Genomic DNA, 17,411 nt, shown 5'->3' with positions numbered 1-17,411 from the left:
CGCTTATTTTTTCCATTTTAAAGCGTATATAAAGCGATGTAGAATCCACCGCTTTAGTACTGTCCAGTGCTTATTTTACAAAGCGTTGTAAAACATGAGATATACTATAATATTGATTCTTAAAAGAGAGGTAGTATGCATGCATTCTACATCGCTTTCTTTAGAAAATCATTTTAGCATCTATGCATTCTACAACGCTTCTTTTAAAAATGTGTTGTAGCATGAATGCATTCTATAAGGCTTTCTTAAATAAAAGCGTTTTCGAATGAAACATTCTACAACGCATTCTGAAGAAAAAGCGTTGTAGCATGTACACATTCTATAGCCCTCTGAAAAGAAGCGCTTTACAGTGGCATTTCCTTTTAAAACAAATTTGTAGGTCAATCGACTATACCTAGGTTTATTGACGTGCACAATGCACGGGGGATATTCATTTTTGAGTTTTGTGTTTTTTTTTTGGGTTAAATCTGTTCTATTTATTAAATGTTTGTTATTGTTTTTTTGTGTTGTTGTTTTGTTTTTATCTTTTGACTTGTTGTTTTAAATGGTAGATTAATATTATTTTTGTATCTATGGATTAGTTTATCTCAGCTAGTTGAAGTAACATTGATGTGCTAAGAATAAGTTTTTTTTTTTTGCAATTGGCATTATTTCATTGAGAATAAAACTGAGAACGTAATATTTCACATTTTTTGTCATATTAGATTGCGAAATACTTATTTGTAAACTACATTTGAAGTACAATTAGAATTACTGCCATGACTATTGCAAATGAAGATTTTTAATCCTTTACGATGAGTGACTCTAGAGAATGCTACATATAACTGGCCATGTGAAAACACCGGTTTTGGCAAATATAACCCCACCATTTTTAGAGATTGTCGTTGACTTTTGTTTATTGACATGGTAAAAGAGAGTGCTATAGGGAATTGTCTACTTTGAAATTTAAAAGATATTCTCCTATCCAATGAGGTTAATGTTATCTGATGAGAGAATTAATTTGAAGTTGGAGTTTCTAAACAACTCATTTTCATTGGATATCACTATATCTTATTAGCTACCCTTTTAAACAAATTTATTTTTCACCTTGAAGTTATATTTTCAAGGAAAATATATGTCAAACCGGTGGTTTTAAAATATTGCATAAATTAAAAAATATATATAAAACAGTCCCTTTTGTGTTAATGTTGGACAATCAATATTTGATTGTAAGAGGTGATTTTAGGTCTTTTGAAACAGCCTATTTCTTTATTTTAATTAATCATTTAAATGTATTTATTGTTTATATGCGAATAGTAAGATGAGGCTAGATTGAAATCTAGATTGGGACATAAGAGAGATCAATCCACTCAAAATGCACCTTATGTTTTCATTTTCTTGGATTGTGATCTGTATGTCAATCATATTAATTCTATAAAAATAAATTTGATTGAACTTATGGAGTATGTGTTTTGAAAATTAAAATAGAAACTACCAATTGAAGGATTTGAATCGTTAATGACACTCATAAAAAAAATTAGAATCTTAATTATTTTCAGTTCCTTAAACAAAAGTTGAATAGGCTAATCGGTATTTAACAATTGAAGAATTTGAATGGCTAAAACCCATTGCTTCATAAAAAAATTCCATGAATCACATTTAATCTAGACCCGTGATAGTACCATCCTTGCTTCCTTAAACTCATTGCCCAGCTTGACATACCCCTCTGCCAGTTTCACGGAACCTATCTCCACATTGCCTTCCTCTTACCATCTCAGCTGAAAACCTTTACCCTCTGCTCATTCAGCCATAACCACCCATTTCAATAAATAGTAACCACAATCTCTTTGAAATAAGCCACTTGTCATAGACTGATTTTATTTCATTGCTCTAGACCATTTCAAAAATCCATATGTGAGACCTAAGTTTTTAAGCTTAGAATAAATTAGTGAAATCTCTTATTCACGAATAAATTCGATGTAACGTGAAGTAAGGAAACTGGATAAACGGTTACTAAATGGAATAAATGTATGGAGAAGATATTTCACGAGAAGGTTAAGGACAAGATCCGAATCGACGAAACTTATGACGCAAGTATTATTCGTTTACGCCTAGGACAAAAACCTTAGGAAAAGATTAATTTAACCCTTGGAACACTATAGGAATAAATTCCAAAAATCTTCAAGAGGAATATAAGAATTTCTCTTATTCCTTTCCATGACAAGCGTTTCGATACGAAACCCTGGAATGTACGAAGGTCAAATTCCAATACTCGGAAGTTTGCCGAAACTAAATCACTGATAGTTCAAGAAACTTAAAATCAACGGACGATGAAGACTTTTTCTATTCGGAGCTTCAAACGAAGATTCCACACGCGTATGCCTATTTCTCTTGATATTTCTAATCTTTCTTCAGAACGAAGTTTTCTCATCCGACATCAACTACAAAAAGCAACTTTTCGGGTAAAATCGATTTACACCGACTTTGGATCGTTTGATTTAATTCCAAGAAACCTGTTTTGAGTTCTGGAATTCTGTCGCCAGAACCTATCTTAGAATTCACGGAGGAACGCGCAGGAAAAATCAGAATCGCGAAATTTTCATTTTTCCGCATTTTTCAAAACCTATAAATAGCAAGAAAATGAAATTTTTTCAAAAACTCACCCCATTTGAACCCAAAACCCGCGAGCATAAAAGGAGGAGGAGGAGGAAGTGATTTTCGCCGTTTCTTGCCCGATTGCTGCACCGTTCGTTGCTATTCGAAGACTTCGAGGTATAAATACTATCTCTCACTTCTGATCGTCAATTATGTCGTTTTTCTCTATGTCTTTCTGTGCTCAAAGTTTTGAGCTTTTTGTAAAACTGTCCAAATAACTTGATTTTAGTGTCTAAACATATTCCCTACGTGCCCAATAGTACTTCTAGCGGATTACATTTTGCCGAATATCGCCGAAATGCCGCCGAATTCCAATTCTGCTTGAAAAACCCATTTTGAGGCAAAGTTTCGTTCTTTCGGTTTAAAACTCTCGACTTAGCTTAGCGCTAGTAGGATTAGTTGTCATAAACGTCGTTGGTAACGTCCCCATCCAATTTGTTTTTCGAAAATCCAGTTTTGAAATTCTGAGCTGGAAATATTGACCAAAATACCCCTGCGACAGTTTTCGATCCGAAAATTTTTCTGAGCTTAGATTCGTCTTAGTTACGACTAATGATAACCTAGGAACCAAGTTTGATCGAAGAAAAATCGGCGCACACAATTATGATGTGTGGCCGAGAGCTCCTCATTAGGGGGGGGGGGAATTTCGTTTTTCGAAAACTTGTCTTAACGCGTTAGATTGTCGTACTTCGAAGTTTATAATGCTTCGTGTAACCCTAGTACGTATTGTTTGCTGAGTTTCTGACTCATTGTGATTGATTTCTGTGAATTTGCTCTAAGGTTCGTTTGAGGAACTTTGTGGAGTCGGAGAGGAAGATTGTGAAGGAAAGTCTGAGGAACACCCTGGAGGAACTACAGGTGAGGGCTACTCACTGAATACTAGATAATGCTTTAGGTGTCGACGAATTCGACTTGATTTACTGTTTATGCACTTGATTGTGTTTGACTGGGAAAAATGTTTTCTGAGGCTACGGCTGACAATTGATAATCATTTATCGTTTGAAGTGTTTTTGAGATTGATTCACATGTTATGTGCTAAATGGTTAATCTAGGATGTGTTGATATTGATTCACATGCTATGTGCTAAATGGTTATTCTACAATGTGTTGATATATGTGCCAGGACTGTTGGATTGTGTTACTTTGATTATGCAAATACACATATATCTGTTGTTCGTCAGAGTGAGGATAACGGACAGTTATGCCAGAACTTATCATGAGACTTTGGGAAAGATTGACGGGACAGACCGAGGTTCGGGCCCTTAATGATATTTTAGTGGATCGAGACCTTCTCTGGGAATTAATTGGGATTATGGGATCTTTTCAACTCATAAGATTAGAGACGAAACTAAATGTAAACCATTTCATAAGGAAAATTCATAATACATTAAACAACCTCTGAACCCTTTAAATAATGATAACAACCTCAGATGAAAGCTTAGGGTTTGGATATTAGCTTTGGAAAATGAGAAGTGTCGCCGAATCAAAGATTTAGGAAAACTAATAAGTTTCTGAGTATTTTATACTCTTTGCTTGATGAGCAGTATATTAATTGGACTATCTAAATGATAAGTCAAGGAACTATAAGTTTCCAAGTACATTGTTACTCTTCGCGCGCTGAGCAGATTTGGACCATCGGATGGAGATGAGTCAGATGACTCGAGAAGTTATCATGAGTGATTACACTCTTTTTATATTTAATTGTCTTTTGTCGCAGAATCGACTTTTACCTTAGGGTATTCTTTTTAGAGACAATAAGTTAGCTAGAACATGTGACGACATGACGAGTGAGGTCGGAGACGTTGTTTGGCTAATCACGTTGCATTCATTCACACATTTTGAGGTATTAACACGGCAGAAAGTCAGACCTCGATGGATTCCAAAATGGTCCTAAGACCCGGATTTCCATATAAGAACACTACGGTGATTCTTAGTAGCAGACGGAAATGGCAGACCTACGGGTTCACTGCTGATCTGACTACATTTTGTTTGGTATAAGAGACGCCCGAGCAGAAATGGTCCCACCTTGGCCGGTGTTAGGGCTGACTCGATGGTGCCCATCCCTTCGAATTGCATCTTGTTCCTTAGCATTGCATTCATGCAACATGCATACTGACTTAGTTGTCGAGTGTGATTGATACTTGTTAAACTTACTTGATGCATGGTAATTGTTATTATTGTCATTCATATTCATTGGGAGATATACAATGTTATGACGCTATTGCTAACTATTAAGCCTAAGTAGCTATTCCTTAAACTTTATCTACTGGGTGTATTACTTATGTAATTCTTTGGAGTTGACCCTCGCGCCTTCTGTGTGTGTTTGGGCGGACTACGCCTTTTGTCAGATGTTTATGCCGGATTGGTTCGAGATGGTCGTCCCTTCGGGGGGGACTAGGTTCGAGATGTTGGATCAGGACACCCCTGGCTCATGGGTGGTCGGCCCCGCCGGTCACCAAGCTATCTATTCGGGGCGAATAATGGAGGACCGCGTCGGAAGAATGGGAAACTTGACGCATGGAGTTTTGAGACACTACACCATCAACTTCAACCTACCACCGGGCGTGCATTGTGGCCCTGGAGTTGTAGTACCACCACCACCGTCGCCTGAGGACGAGGAGGACCCTTCGGAGGAGTTTCCTGTAGGAGGGACTTCATCTGACTCTAGCTCACCCACCGTCGCGGCAGCTGTTGATTTGGGATCGGGTACGGTACCCGCAGGACCAGCTATGAGGACCGATGCAGTCATAGACCTGATCGTCTTGGATTCAGATTCAGACGACGACCATGGTGATGCGTAGCTGGGAGTGGTGTGTTGTGCTCCTCTAGTCAGGATTAGGGTAGGAGTAGCGTCGTGGCTCTGATCTTCAGTTTTCTTATTTTGGGGCAGGGTAGGTCCCCGACCTTTAGCTTTTTGTGTGGTTCTCTTTACAGGAGTCACAGGGAGTTGGTCGGACTAGGAGGTCTTCGGGCTGTTTTGGGCTGACCTACTTTCGTTGGAGGACTGTATTTCAGAATACTTGACCTTTTGTTTCAGTTTGTACATATTTGCCCACGGGCACTACTTTTCCGTCATTGGAGGTTACTCGTGACGTGACATGCTACTTACAGCGGGGGCTGTAAATATATCTGTACATTAGTTGTTTTTATTTTTCGTCGATAAGTTTTATTTCGTCAAGTCTTTATTTACTTAGAACAAATATCGAAAAAAAAATATTCACGTTTTTCCGTTTTATTTTCTTTTTGGTTACTAAAGTAACGCCACCGAAATCGGGGTGTTACACCATCAAAATTAAATTCTAATACATCATAGGTGGGTGGTAATACCCTTCAAAATTTCATGATATCATCTCTTGATTGTACATGCAGTCCATGCAAGATTTCCGCCATTAGAAGCTCAGGTACATGTGCAACATCATAAAAGCCAGCCTCCTCATCCCTTTTAGCACACCTTCAGCTTGTAAACATAGAAACTTTAAAAGAGATGTAATTCTATACACCTGCACAACAAAGTGTTTGAGAAGCATGTTTTTGGAACAGAATCTGTACACCCAACTGCTTGACTCTAAGAGATAAATAAAGCAGATAAGAAAGAAGTTCACCTCTCCAAAATTAGTAACCTATTTCCCTGTGTAAGATCGAAATCAGGGAACCTGTTGAAAATGAAAAGGTATTAAAACACTCATTATGAGGAGCCTTCAATACATTCGGTGGCTAGCCATAACTCCACAGCTAGCCTCCTTAGTCATTTTCACAGCTTCGGAACTTTCAGCTACACTGTTGATAAGTGCATAATTTACCTAATTTTCCATAGCAATTTAGGAACTTATCATGAGAAATTTCTATCAAATTGACTCTCCTTTAATTAGATTTGGTAAATATATAGTTCTTAGTTGTATGTAATATGTTTAATTTAGTTAGAATATGCTTTATAAGTGTTTTAATAGTGAGCTTTTGATGTAGGAAAAGACTTAGAGAAAATTCAAGCCAAGAAAATGGTATTTTGAAGAAGAGAATTTCGCTTAGCCATGAAATATATCGCTTAGCAAAGGAAGCAAACCTTCTCATGAAGGAAAAGGATTTCGCTTAGCGAGAATAAGACTCTCTAAGCGAAATTAAGGTGGTTCAAAGAAGATTTTCAGGATTTCGCTTAGCGATCAAATCCTTGCTAAGCAAAAATCCACGACTCTGGTTCATTTAAATAGCAAAAGCTCACCACGTTTTGGACAGATTGGAACTTCTTAGATAAAAACTTCAGAGGGAACGAAGAGGGAAGTTGTGCACAAGGATTCTTGACCCTCCGACGAGCTGGACCGGTTCACGGACGTCACGAATCATCACCGTCATCTTAGTTCTTCTTTTGTAAGCTTGAAGGAATCCATGAACATGGGTTTCTCAGTTTCTTTCGTTGGATTTGGATGTAGCCTTTAACTATGATGTGTTCCTCTTGATCTCTATATGTAATATAGTTTCTATCACATGATTCAATGGTTGACTCTTGTTCTTAATGCTATGTTTTAGTTTGCGCACCTAGAACATATCGCTTGATTCGGCGTAAGAGCGGAAGCTACGACGTCTAGAGTCCGACCTAGGATTAACCATCTAATAAACCTAATGTCTAGGATTGGAATTAGGCTTGTTAGTCATTTAAACACCTGAGTTTAAAGAAAACTTAGCTTTTCTATGCATGTGAGGAATCAATGTTTAGGAAAGTGAGTTATATATATCCACTCATGTGAGGAATCAATGAAGTAGGGTAGAACTGGTGAAGATGAATCATAGATAGGAATGAATTTGCATATAGAATCATGAGACACTAGTAGTTAAACGGTGAACTCCAATTCCAACAACTTTCTCATCTTGATATCCAATCGCTTTTTATTCTCACTTTTTTTAATTTACATGTGCATTTGTTCACTAAAAATCATCAACCTTTTGAAAATCTATTGCTTGAGTAACTTTACTAGAGAACGACATTTGTATTAGCAATTTCTTATAGATACGACAAAACCCTATACTATACTGCAATTGAATCTTGAGGATTTTAAAAGTAGTATCGGTGAAGAAAAATCTCTCAACAACTGCCAATTTGATTCATCTAATAGTAAAAAAATGAAAAATTTCTTCATCTAGTTAGTATAGATATTTCAGATTCAAAAAAGAGGAAGTTCTTTAAGAAGGAAGTTTTGACCCTCAAGCAAATAAAAAAAAGGCAAAAGATAATTTATGTCCTGTTTTATGGGAGTGAAAGGCTCATCAGTGGCAACCTCCATCTTTGCACTGGATTCTTTTGGTATTTCAACAACGAAGTTGAAGACACCCCTTCCTAACTGCAATGGATGCCAGGGAGAAACCTGCATAATTTAAAAAGAATCCACTTCACGCTCCCTTGTTCGTCGAGCAACGCCGCACCGCCCACCACTTCCCCTTTCTTTGAGTTGCTTCGTGCTCGTTCATCGGAGGTTGTATCGCGTCAATCGTTTAAAAAGTGCCAGATCTAATTCAATTTCTATGCAAACCCCTGCTCATATCCTCACGTGTGCTATTCTATTTTTCCACGTCTATAAAGATCAAATATGACCAGCATCCAAGTTGAATTGCAGTCCCTGTAACGTTGTGAGATCTTGTGTTTGTCTTCAATTTGAATTTGTGCCCCAAGGGATCTGAAATTACACAAATAAATGGGTAGAAAAGAAGAAAATGACACAAATAACTGGATAGATCTGAAATTGCTTTTATTTTCATGTCATGATGCTCCTCGAACAAGGGATGCATGCTTCCAGAAGCGGTGCTTGACAAGAACGTGAATGGGTTTTTTTCCCGAAGAAGGGGATTAGGAATAGCCGAACAGAGAATTAGGATTAGGAAAAAGGATAGAAAGCACCTGCACGTGACTCACTTAAATGAGTCATTTAATCAAATCCGTTTATTTTGATCTAATGACTCAAAATCTTTCTTATCATTCTCATATAAGAAAGACTTTCTCATATGATACATCCCTATATATATAACAAAAAAGGGAAAACACACAGACAAGAAACGTATCTATCAGCTTCTGAAGTGTATCAAGATCAAAATTAATCAACACCATACCAACACTATCTGATAGCAAATTAGCAAAAAAAGTGATGATTTTTCATTTCTTGAGCATTTGCTTGGTGTTCAAAACACAGAAACCATACACCACCCTCTTTCCATTGCAGTGACAATGATACAAAAAGAAAGAAACTTTGATGCCCCAACATCATAAAGATCTAGTTCTAAGCAAAACCCAGCAGCAGAATCCTAAAAAATCCCAAATTTTCGATGGCCATTTAATAGTGATATGCAAATTTTAACCCAATAAAAAGAAAGGAATGAGAAAAGTACCTCCTTGCCAGATTGATCGATGAAGAAAGCTCTGTAGATGGTAGTCCTGGAGCAAAACCTGAGGCTAGTTCTTCTTTTCTAATATATATTGATATTGATTCCAAAATATAAGTTGTTTTGCAAAACTAATGCATTTTTTCTTTCTTTCTTCCTTATATACCATCATTTAATATTATATCTCTTACCACCTTCAATTTTCTTCATTATATACCATCATTTAATATTATATCTTTTACCTATCTAGGGAAACGTTTGAATAACAATGTCTTAGTTAAAATGATAGACTAAATTTTTCCAGCTCGGAAAAATTATCTACATGAAATTTCTTAACAGACTTACAATTTTTTTCATTATCAAATAATTTAATTTTTTCTTACGAACTAAAGTTGAACTAAGTATAAGAAGTTTCACAGCCCTTACACTAAATCTTCTATTTAATTAAGATAGTCGCAATTCAACTACAGAATATTCTATTATGATGTTTCATATCTTCATCTTGTTTCTTATAACAATCATTCCTTAACAAGGGGATTTCAAGTTAGGAACTTCTACCTAATGAGCATGAAAAAATTATATAACACTCTAATAGTAGTTTAGAACCATTGTCTCTCAATTCTAAAAGAAAATATTAGTTGTTGACCCAAAGATTTAAAGCATTAACTATATCTTGAGAACGTTGGTGTAAGGTCCGACAAAGAGTATCATTAATTTCCAACATTTCTTTCATCACATGTAAAAAAAAATTTAAAAACTCATCAATTTAAGTGACGTTGCACTCTCGCATTTCTTAGTTGTGAAGAATTAGACCACATCTCTTAAAAGATAAATTTAATCAAATCTTATATGCACTTCAGATAGTTTTTTAATATTGAAGTTTCGTGATAATTGAGAGTTCGGATAAATTATGCTAATATATGGGTGGACAAACAAATTTTCTAGAAATTCTACAAAATCTTTGAGGGACTGGACTAAGAATAAACTTTTTATATATAAAAAGGGTTGTCTAAATGATCCTAGGTAAAAAATGGGTTATATAACCCAAGCCTAGGTGTTCCAATGATATTATTACATGTATCATTAAAAAAAATCTAACTCATCTTACATGTGTCATAATAGAATCCAACTCATTTCATTATTTTATTTTATCTTTTTTCAAATTTATACTTTTAACCCATCAATTAGGATAAATTACAGAACGAGCCTCTTTTCTAAAAAAAATCAATAACCCTAATCCCCAATTTTGAATATTCTGTTTCAATTTAGGATTAGAAATTCAACCTCTGGAAATTTTGAATGTTGTGTTTCATGGAAGTGGGTCTCGGAAAAAACACCTCCTTCTTGCACGATTGGAGGTTTGTTGAAATAAAACTAATAACCTATTTCCATGGACTTCTGGTTTGTTGACATATTTTTATCGTATTCTTATCCTTGTGCAGATAAATGATCAAGGCTTAAACCATAAACGGATGGTAGATTAACCACGCCAAGCAATCTTGGCAAAGGCACGATTCAAAACTCCACCACGATTGGAAGTATGTTGAAATAAAACCAATAATCTCTTTTTATGGACTTTTGATTCTAAATTGGAACAAAACAATGAAAATTTTGAAAATTGGAAATTAGGGTTCTTCATTTTTTTTGTTTTTGGGAAAAGAGGTTTGTTGTATAGTTTATCATAATTAATGGGTTCAATGTATAAGTAAATTATTTTTTGGTATGTAATAAAATGAATATGAAAAAATATATAAAAATATAATAATGAAATGAGTGGGATTCTATGATGACACATGTAAAATGAGTTTGATTTTTTTAAAGACACATGTAATAATATCATTGGAACACCTAGACTTGGGTTATTTAACCCATTTTTTACCTAGGGTCGTTTAGACAACCCCTTTAGTGATAGCTATCTTTTGTTAGCTTTGGAAATAACGAAATAATAGTGTTTCTAAGATTCGAAGCTCCAGATTCACCTCACAGTCACATTGCACCAACACACAACAACATTATGACTGGTTGACTGCAGTGGTCTAGCATTATGTGGATGGTAATTAGCTACGAAATTGTGTATCCCCAGCTCCAAGCAAGTGAAAGACTATCCCTAAGTGCCATGCCATGGCTTCCGCGAGTAAAGCACCCCCCCCCCCCCCACCGCAAATGAGTGGAATCCAAACAGTCTATTCCCTCCTTCATCACGGGCTACATTGTCACTGCCCATACAGTTTTTGGTGGCTCGTAAACTCCCATCACTATTGATTTTCACCATACCATTCCCTAGAGGTATCCAACGACCTAGCATGAAATCAAAACCACGTTCCAAACTTTAAGGATCAAGGAAGGTAGTAAATTCATCATGGTCATGGCAGATTCTCCTCCATGCTTCATGCATGGACCAAGACAGTGACTCAAAAACCATATTATTTCTCCACTTTCACACACCCCAAAGAGCCACAACAAATCGAATTATGTGGTTGCCCCAAGCATGCCTCATAATCCAACCTCTCACCTCCTGATACCCGAACCCTGGCCAAGCGACTGCACCTATCTTCCTCCAAATTTCCATGGAGTGAAGGCAATCTCGAAGACAATGGAGGATACTCTCTGATTCTTGGGAACACCGCGCACAGGCTTGATAAGGCGAAAAATTGCAAGCGAATCTATATCCCTTCACTTGAAGCGATTCATGCAAGATAATCCAGATGAATACCTAACTTTTTGACGAACTGACAATTTCCATACCCAAGACCAATTTACTGTCGTTTCACCTACCCTGCCCAGGGATTGAAGCCAAAGATAAGCCTCCCTCGTCCTGTAACATCCCTTCGCGTTGCTCTCCCAAATTCAAACGCTCTCTCTGTTCTCGCTGATCACAAGATTAATCTGAAGGAGTTTCTGTTTCACTGCTTCGGGGATCTGAGTATGTAACCTCTCCAACGCCCAACTCCCATCTCACACTAAGTTGTGGCGCAATGTCTGATTTTCCTATCACATCATTCATTATATCTAGGGGTGGCAAAATTGGCTTGGCCCGCTGGGCCAGTCCGTTTGGCCCACCTTTTTTGACGGGTTGGGTTGGGATTTTGAACCCAAATTTAAAAGTGGGTTAACCCAACCCAACCCGTATTTTGGCGGGTTAATGACGGGTTGGGTTGGGTTAGCCCGTCAACCCATTTTTCACTTTTTTTTTGAAATTTTTAAAAATTTCTTTCTATTTTTATTCTTTCATTAGATTATTTTAAGGTGCGCATATAATACGACAGACCTAAACTAAAAAAAAAAATTATTTTGAAAACTCTCTTCAATTGATTCACCTATATAAGTTGCTGCTCTTATTCGTAGGTTATGTTTTGTCTAAAACTTTCATGACTACTCGACATTATATTTTATAATTGTTGATTGACTATTATTGGCTAAAGTAAACTCTTGTTGCTAGTGAGGTTACAGTTTTACAACTTTTAATAACCACACATGATAAATAATTTTTTGTTATTGCTATTGGTGAGACTTTCTAGTTGAACTCATAACATTTAAAGATAAAGAACAAGTATAATTCTACTTTTTTCATGTGTTAACATATAAAAAGTGAAATATTGCTTAAAATTTCTCATTGCATTTCTTTTTTTATTTCACTACATTTTCTAAGTGGGTTAGCCCGTCAACCCGTTTTCCCGTCAAAATATGGGTTGGGTTGAGACTTTGAACCCAAATACCAAAAGTGGGCTAGCCCAACCCAACCTGCATTTCGAAGGGTTAGTGGCGGGTTGGGCCCAACCCGCCCCGCCAACCCATATTGCCACCCCTAATTATATCTCTCATTTTTCACTCTTTCCCGCTAGGCTTTTTAGAATTGTAAACTAAACTTTATTTATAACAAAAAAACACAATGGAAAAAAGTGAAGCAGCCACAATCAGCTGGCAAAACCGCAAAAGCTGCATGCACCCACCGACGCTGCTCCATTAAACAAGGCCTTATATGGTTCCTTGAAGGAGTGAAAAGCAAAATCAATTAATTAGTTGACTAAACTACAATAAACGTAAATAATTTATTTATTTAAAAATAATAAAGTGTGTCTTGCATTGCATATCGTTTTAAGTTATGTTTGGTTGGCGCCTATAAGGTTGAGGAGGACCAGCGGTGACCAACGCTATTGTCACAGCTCACACAGATTGGACCGTTGCGTTGCGTTGTCGGGTCGTTTTTCCAAACCCGCGTTTGGGGGTTTCTGATTCGACCACCGACGAATCTCAATTTTGTCTTCAGGTCAGTGATTTCTACAATGTAGCTGGTGTTTGGTGTGATTTTCAATTCTGGATTATGCTGCTGTTCCTATTTGAATTCGTGTTTTCTGAATTACCATGATTTGAATTTCGGTGTTTGTGTAATTGAATTGTTGTTTAATGTAATAATAAGAATCTCAAATTGGTGTTCAATGTATGTTGTTAATAATTTTTGTCTACTAGTCAGATCTGTTGATGGTGTAGTGTCATTTATATGTTGCTGGTTTTGATGTTGCGTGTGTGTGTTGAATAATCAGTTTGCCTATTCAGTACTTTTATGCATGTTTGGATTAGCATTGTTAGAATTGAGTTCGGTAAAATTGATTATGGTAAAAGTGAGTTGAAAGTGAAGAGAATTGTGATTGAATATATTGATATGGAAAAATGATTTCTGTAGGATAATCTTGAAATCCCATACAATTGATTATGATTCACCACACAAGCTAGTTTTGTAGCTTCATCCTAAAAATTGATTTTGAAGCTAGAATTAATTGTGAAAGGAAACTTGTGAACACCAAAAAATTGATTTTGACTGTTGAGAATCGATTCATAGATTTGTGATAGATACTCACGGTTAGAGGTTGGTTAGTTTAGAAGTGTTAGTGAGTTTGTTAGTTGGTTAGAAGGTTAATAAGGCTTGTTGCCTATAAATAAGAGGAAGTGAGTGAGGGTGGGTATCTTTGTATTCATTTTGGAATTAGGGTTTAGGGAGAGTGTTGGGTCACTCTCTTGGTTGGTTAGGGAGAGTGTTTGGTATCTCTCTCTTGTTACCTGCTAGGGTTTTCATCAATAATATTTCCATATATTTTGGGTTCTAGCATTGGTATCAGAGTGCTTTTAAATTCAACCTTTTGGGGCATGTGGGGTAAAAGTTATTGAAAAAAATTACTGCTGCAATTTGTGGGGCAGTGTATGAGATTAGAGGGTGCAAGTTTGGTATTCAGCACTGTCTTTAAGCACAATCAGTCAAAAGCTTTATTTTAAAATGTTGATAAAAATACATCAAGCTCATGTTAAAGTTAATCAGACTCAAGTTTTTGTTTGATGTGTGTTTGTTGGCAGAGTAAGCAATGTAACAAAAGGTGACTGTTTGCAATTAGTGAATTACTGTTATTTTACTGATTTCTTTCCTTAGTAGTGATTCCAAGCCTTTTCCGGATCTGTAGCGTATTAGGTTCTATAATGCAGAATTAGCGCATGACCCTTTACTTTGAACGCTACCTAAATGGAAATTTGTTGTTATAAAACCTATGTAGGAAATAGTAGGTTTAAACTTTTTTTTTGGCTAGCTAACTAGTTTCCTTAGAGGGCTTTTGAAAATAATTAATGATTATTTTTTAAAATTAAGCAGTAATGTTTGTTTGAATATAACACCATTTCGGATCAATCTTCTGCAGGAATGAACCGTTTTTGTCATTCTCATTAAACGCTAGTATTGATATATAGCTGGATTTTTGTCTGTGTTTTCAGATCCGGCTAAACCTTACGTCTTAGTTCTACCTTCCTTACGTCTGTGTTTGATCTTTCTGTTGCTTGTTATGGATGAATGTTAAGCTTTCGGGGACTTATGCATTAAGCTTCTTTGACAGAATTTTTATCTGTATTTTCTTTTGAAGTTACCATATTTATCCGAATCCGTGTCGCACTCTTCGAATTAACTGCCAGCTGCAGCGCAAATTCTTTGCCAGTTGTTTTATTTTTACAAATGTCACTAAATTGTTTCTTGCAAGTTCTTTCTTCTTCCTCGGCATTCGCATATTTATAGGAAGCAGTGGAATTCATTTTCTCATATCTTGCATTGTGTTCTCTGCTGGCCATTCTTGATCTTCTTCTAAATTTTTAGTTTACAGGAAAAGCAAAGGGTGTATCACCATGAAGGCTCTAATTCTTGTTGGAGGGTTTGGAACAAGGTTGAGGCCATTGACACTAAGTGTTCCTAAGCCTCTTGTTGATTTTGCTAACAAACCCATGATTCTGCATCAGGTAAGGCTTTTTGATGCCTATTTTCTTGAACTCTTAGATCTTCTATGCTACATGAGTACATTAGGGATAGGCTTTGTTTTTTAAATAGCCTCTATGTTATATTTTGTTCTAGATATCGTGGATTAGTCAAAGTTCTGGGGAAATGCTGCATAGCCAGAACTTTTGACTGAATGAGTTGGCTTGTTTATTGACTCTTCTATTGATGAGTCATCTGCAAAATCATATCCAACAACCAACCTTGAATACAGCTGAATTCTGTCAAAATTCAGGCTATATTTTTTTGGGAATGAAACACTATTATCTATATATTTTACTAAAAAATGCAACTCCTCCTGTTACTTGAATCAGAATCCTGGTGCCAAAACTGGTTCTAAAACTCGATAAAATAATGAAGATCAATTATTAGATTCTCTTAGTTTGAGTTAATTTAGATTGCCTCCATTAGCTGTTTTCAGTTGATGGAGTGGGGTTTTATTTGTATCTATTTATTATAGATCTTTCCCTTTTAATTAAACAGTTGGGAAAAAAATTTCTTGCTTGCTTGAGAAGGTATTTGTATTTTGTTTTCCTAACCATCCTATCTCCATCTATGAATATGTGCCGGTTCATGACTTGAACATTGGTTTATGCGTGTCCTTTATGTATAGTCTTTATATGGCTTGATAATTGATATACCATCCTACCTACTTTCTTTCAATTTATACTTGTTGGACAGATAGAGGCTCTTAAGAACATTGGAGTTGATGAAGTGGTACTAGCTATCAATTACCAACCAGAGGTGAGGATTGTGCCTCTCCTTACCAAACCTTAGTTATTCTAAAAAAGATTTATGTAAACGAAGTCGTATTCGGAGTTTCTTAACTCTTCTTCTTGCAGGTGATGTTGAATTTCTTGAAGGATTTTGAGGTAAAGCTCGGCATCAAAATCACTTGTTCTCAAGAAACTGAACCGCTGGGGACTGCAGGACCCTTGGCTCTTGCCAGGGATAAGCTGATAGATGAATCTGGTGAGCCATTTTTTGTTCTCAACAGTGATGTTATCAGTGAGTACCCACTAAAAGAAATGATTGAATTCCACAAAGCTCATGGAGGCGAGGCTACCATAATGGTGACAAAGGTAATAGAATTGGAAAAGAAAAAAAACAAAAAAAACTATTACAAAATATTCAAAATGTTAATACTTCATCTACATGCGTAGGTCGACGAGCCTTCAAAATATGGCGTCGTTGTGATGGAGGAGACTACCGGGCAGGTTGAGAAATTTGTAGAGAAACCAAAGTTGTTTGTTGGTAACAAGATCAATGCTGGAATCTACTTATTGAACCCCTCAGTTTTGGATCGAATTGAGTTGAGGCCCACTTCTATTGAGAAAGAGGTGTTTCCAAGTATCGCTGCTGATAAAAAGCTGTATGCAATGGTCCTACCAGGATTCTGGATGGACATTGGACAACCAAGGGACTACATTACTGGCCTGAGACTCTACCTGGACTCACTGAGGAAAAAGTCTCCTTCTATGTTGGCCAGTGGCACTCACATTTTGGGGAATGTCATTGTGCATGAGACTGCCAAAATCGGTGAGGGATGTCTCATTGGACCTGATGTTGCAATTGGTCCTGGCTGTATTGTCGAGCCGGGCGTCAGGCTTTCCCGCTGCACTGTGATGCGCGGAGTTCGGATTAAGCAGCACGCTTGCATATCCAGCAGTATCATCGGGTGGCATTCCACTGTTGGGCAATGGGCTCGCGTGGAGAACATGACTATCCTTGGAGAAGATGTCCATGTGTGTGATGAAGTTTACAGCAATGGGGGTGTTGTTCTGCCCCACAAGGAGATCAAGTCAAGCATTCTGAAGCCAGAGATAGTGATGTGAGGTTATAATGTCGTTTGATTGGGAGGTAGCATGGTCTTGATTCTGAAATATGTTGGATCGTTTCATTTGTTTTACCTTTTTTTTTTTTCATTTCAATCCTTTAGTCGTACCTGCATGTTGTAAAAGTCAGTTTCATTTAGTGTGTCGTGCCATATTTTAAGATGTTTGAAGTCAGTGTCTTTTGTAAAGGGTAATATTTGGTCTTTCTGTTCCAAAAGTGTGTAATTTTAAGTGTTATGTTATGTATATATAAATTAATTATGAAGTTGTTCTCTCTAA

At 36.6% G+C, this 17,411-nt stretch overlaps 1 protein-coding gene across 2 annotated transcripts; it reads left to right on the top strand.

The window, feature by feature from the left end:
* The first annotated feature begins 13,086 nt into the window (after positions 1-13,086).
* On the top strand, positions 13,087-17,411 carry LOC130722145 (mannose-1-phosphate guanylyltransferase 1-like). 2 transcript variants are annotated; one of them, XM_057572789.1, is made up of 5 exons: positions 13,087-13,263; positions 15,131-15,263; positions 15,979-16,041; positions 16,140-16,379; positions 16,461-17,411. In XM_057572789.1, the coding sequence occupies exons 2-5, from the start codon at positions 15,153-15,155 to the stop codon at positions 17,130-17,132; spliced, it is 1,086 nt and encodes a 361-aa protein (XP_057428772.1). In that variant the 5' UTR covers positions 13,087-13,263; positions 15,131-15,152; the 3' UTR covers positions 17,133-17,411. The 2 variants fall into 2 exon arrangements, with proteins under 2 accessions (XP_057428772.1, XP_057428770.1); XM_057572787.1 differs by having other exon boundaries at positions 15,124-15,263.

This window comes from Lotus japonicus, chromosome 6 (genome assembly GCF_012489685.1).
Source record: "Lotus japonicus ecotype B-129 chromosome 6, LjGifu_v1.2".
Classification (NCBI taxonomy): domain Eukaryota; kingdom Viridiplantae; phylum Streptophyta; class Magnoliopsida; order Fabales; family Fabaceae; genus Lotus; species Lotus japonicus.
Note: the sequence above shows the minus strand (reverse complement) of the source record. Positions and strands in the feature narration are given on the sequence as shown.

What these genes read in the sequence shown, in the direction of transcription:
- LOC130722145 (XM_057572789.1), top strand. Translation starts at nt 15,153, where the DNA reads ATGAAGGCTCTAATTCTTGTTGGAGGGTTTGGAACAAGGTTGAGGCCA. An exon ending in AACCCATGATTCTGCATCAG is followed by an intron (nt 15,264 to 15,978) that starts GTAAGGCTTTTT and finishes CTTGTTGGACAG; the next exon opens with ATAGAGGCTCTTAAGAACAT. An exon ending in CTACCATAATGGTGACAAAG is followed by an intron (nt 16,380 to 16,460) that starts GTAATAGAATTG and finishes CTACATGCGTAG; the next exon opens with GTCGACGAGCCTTCAAAATA.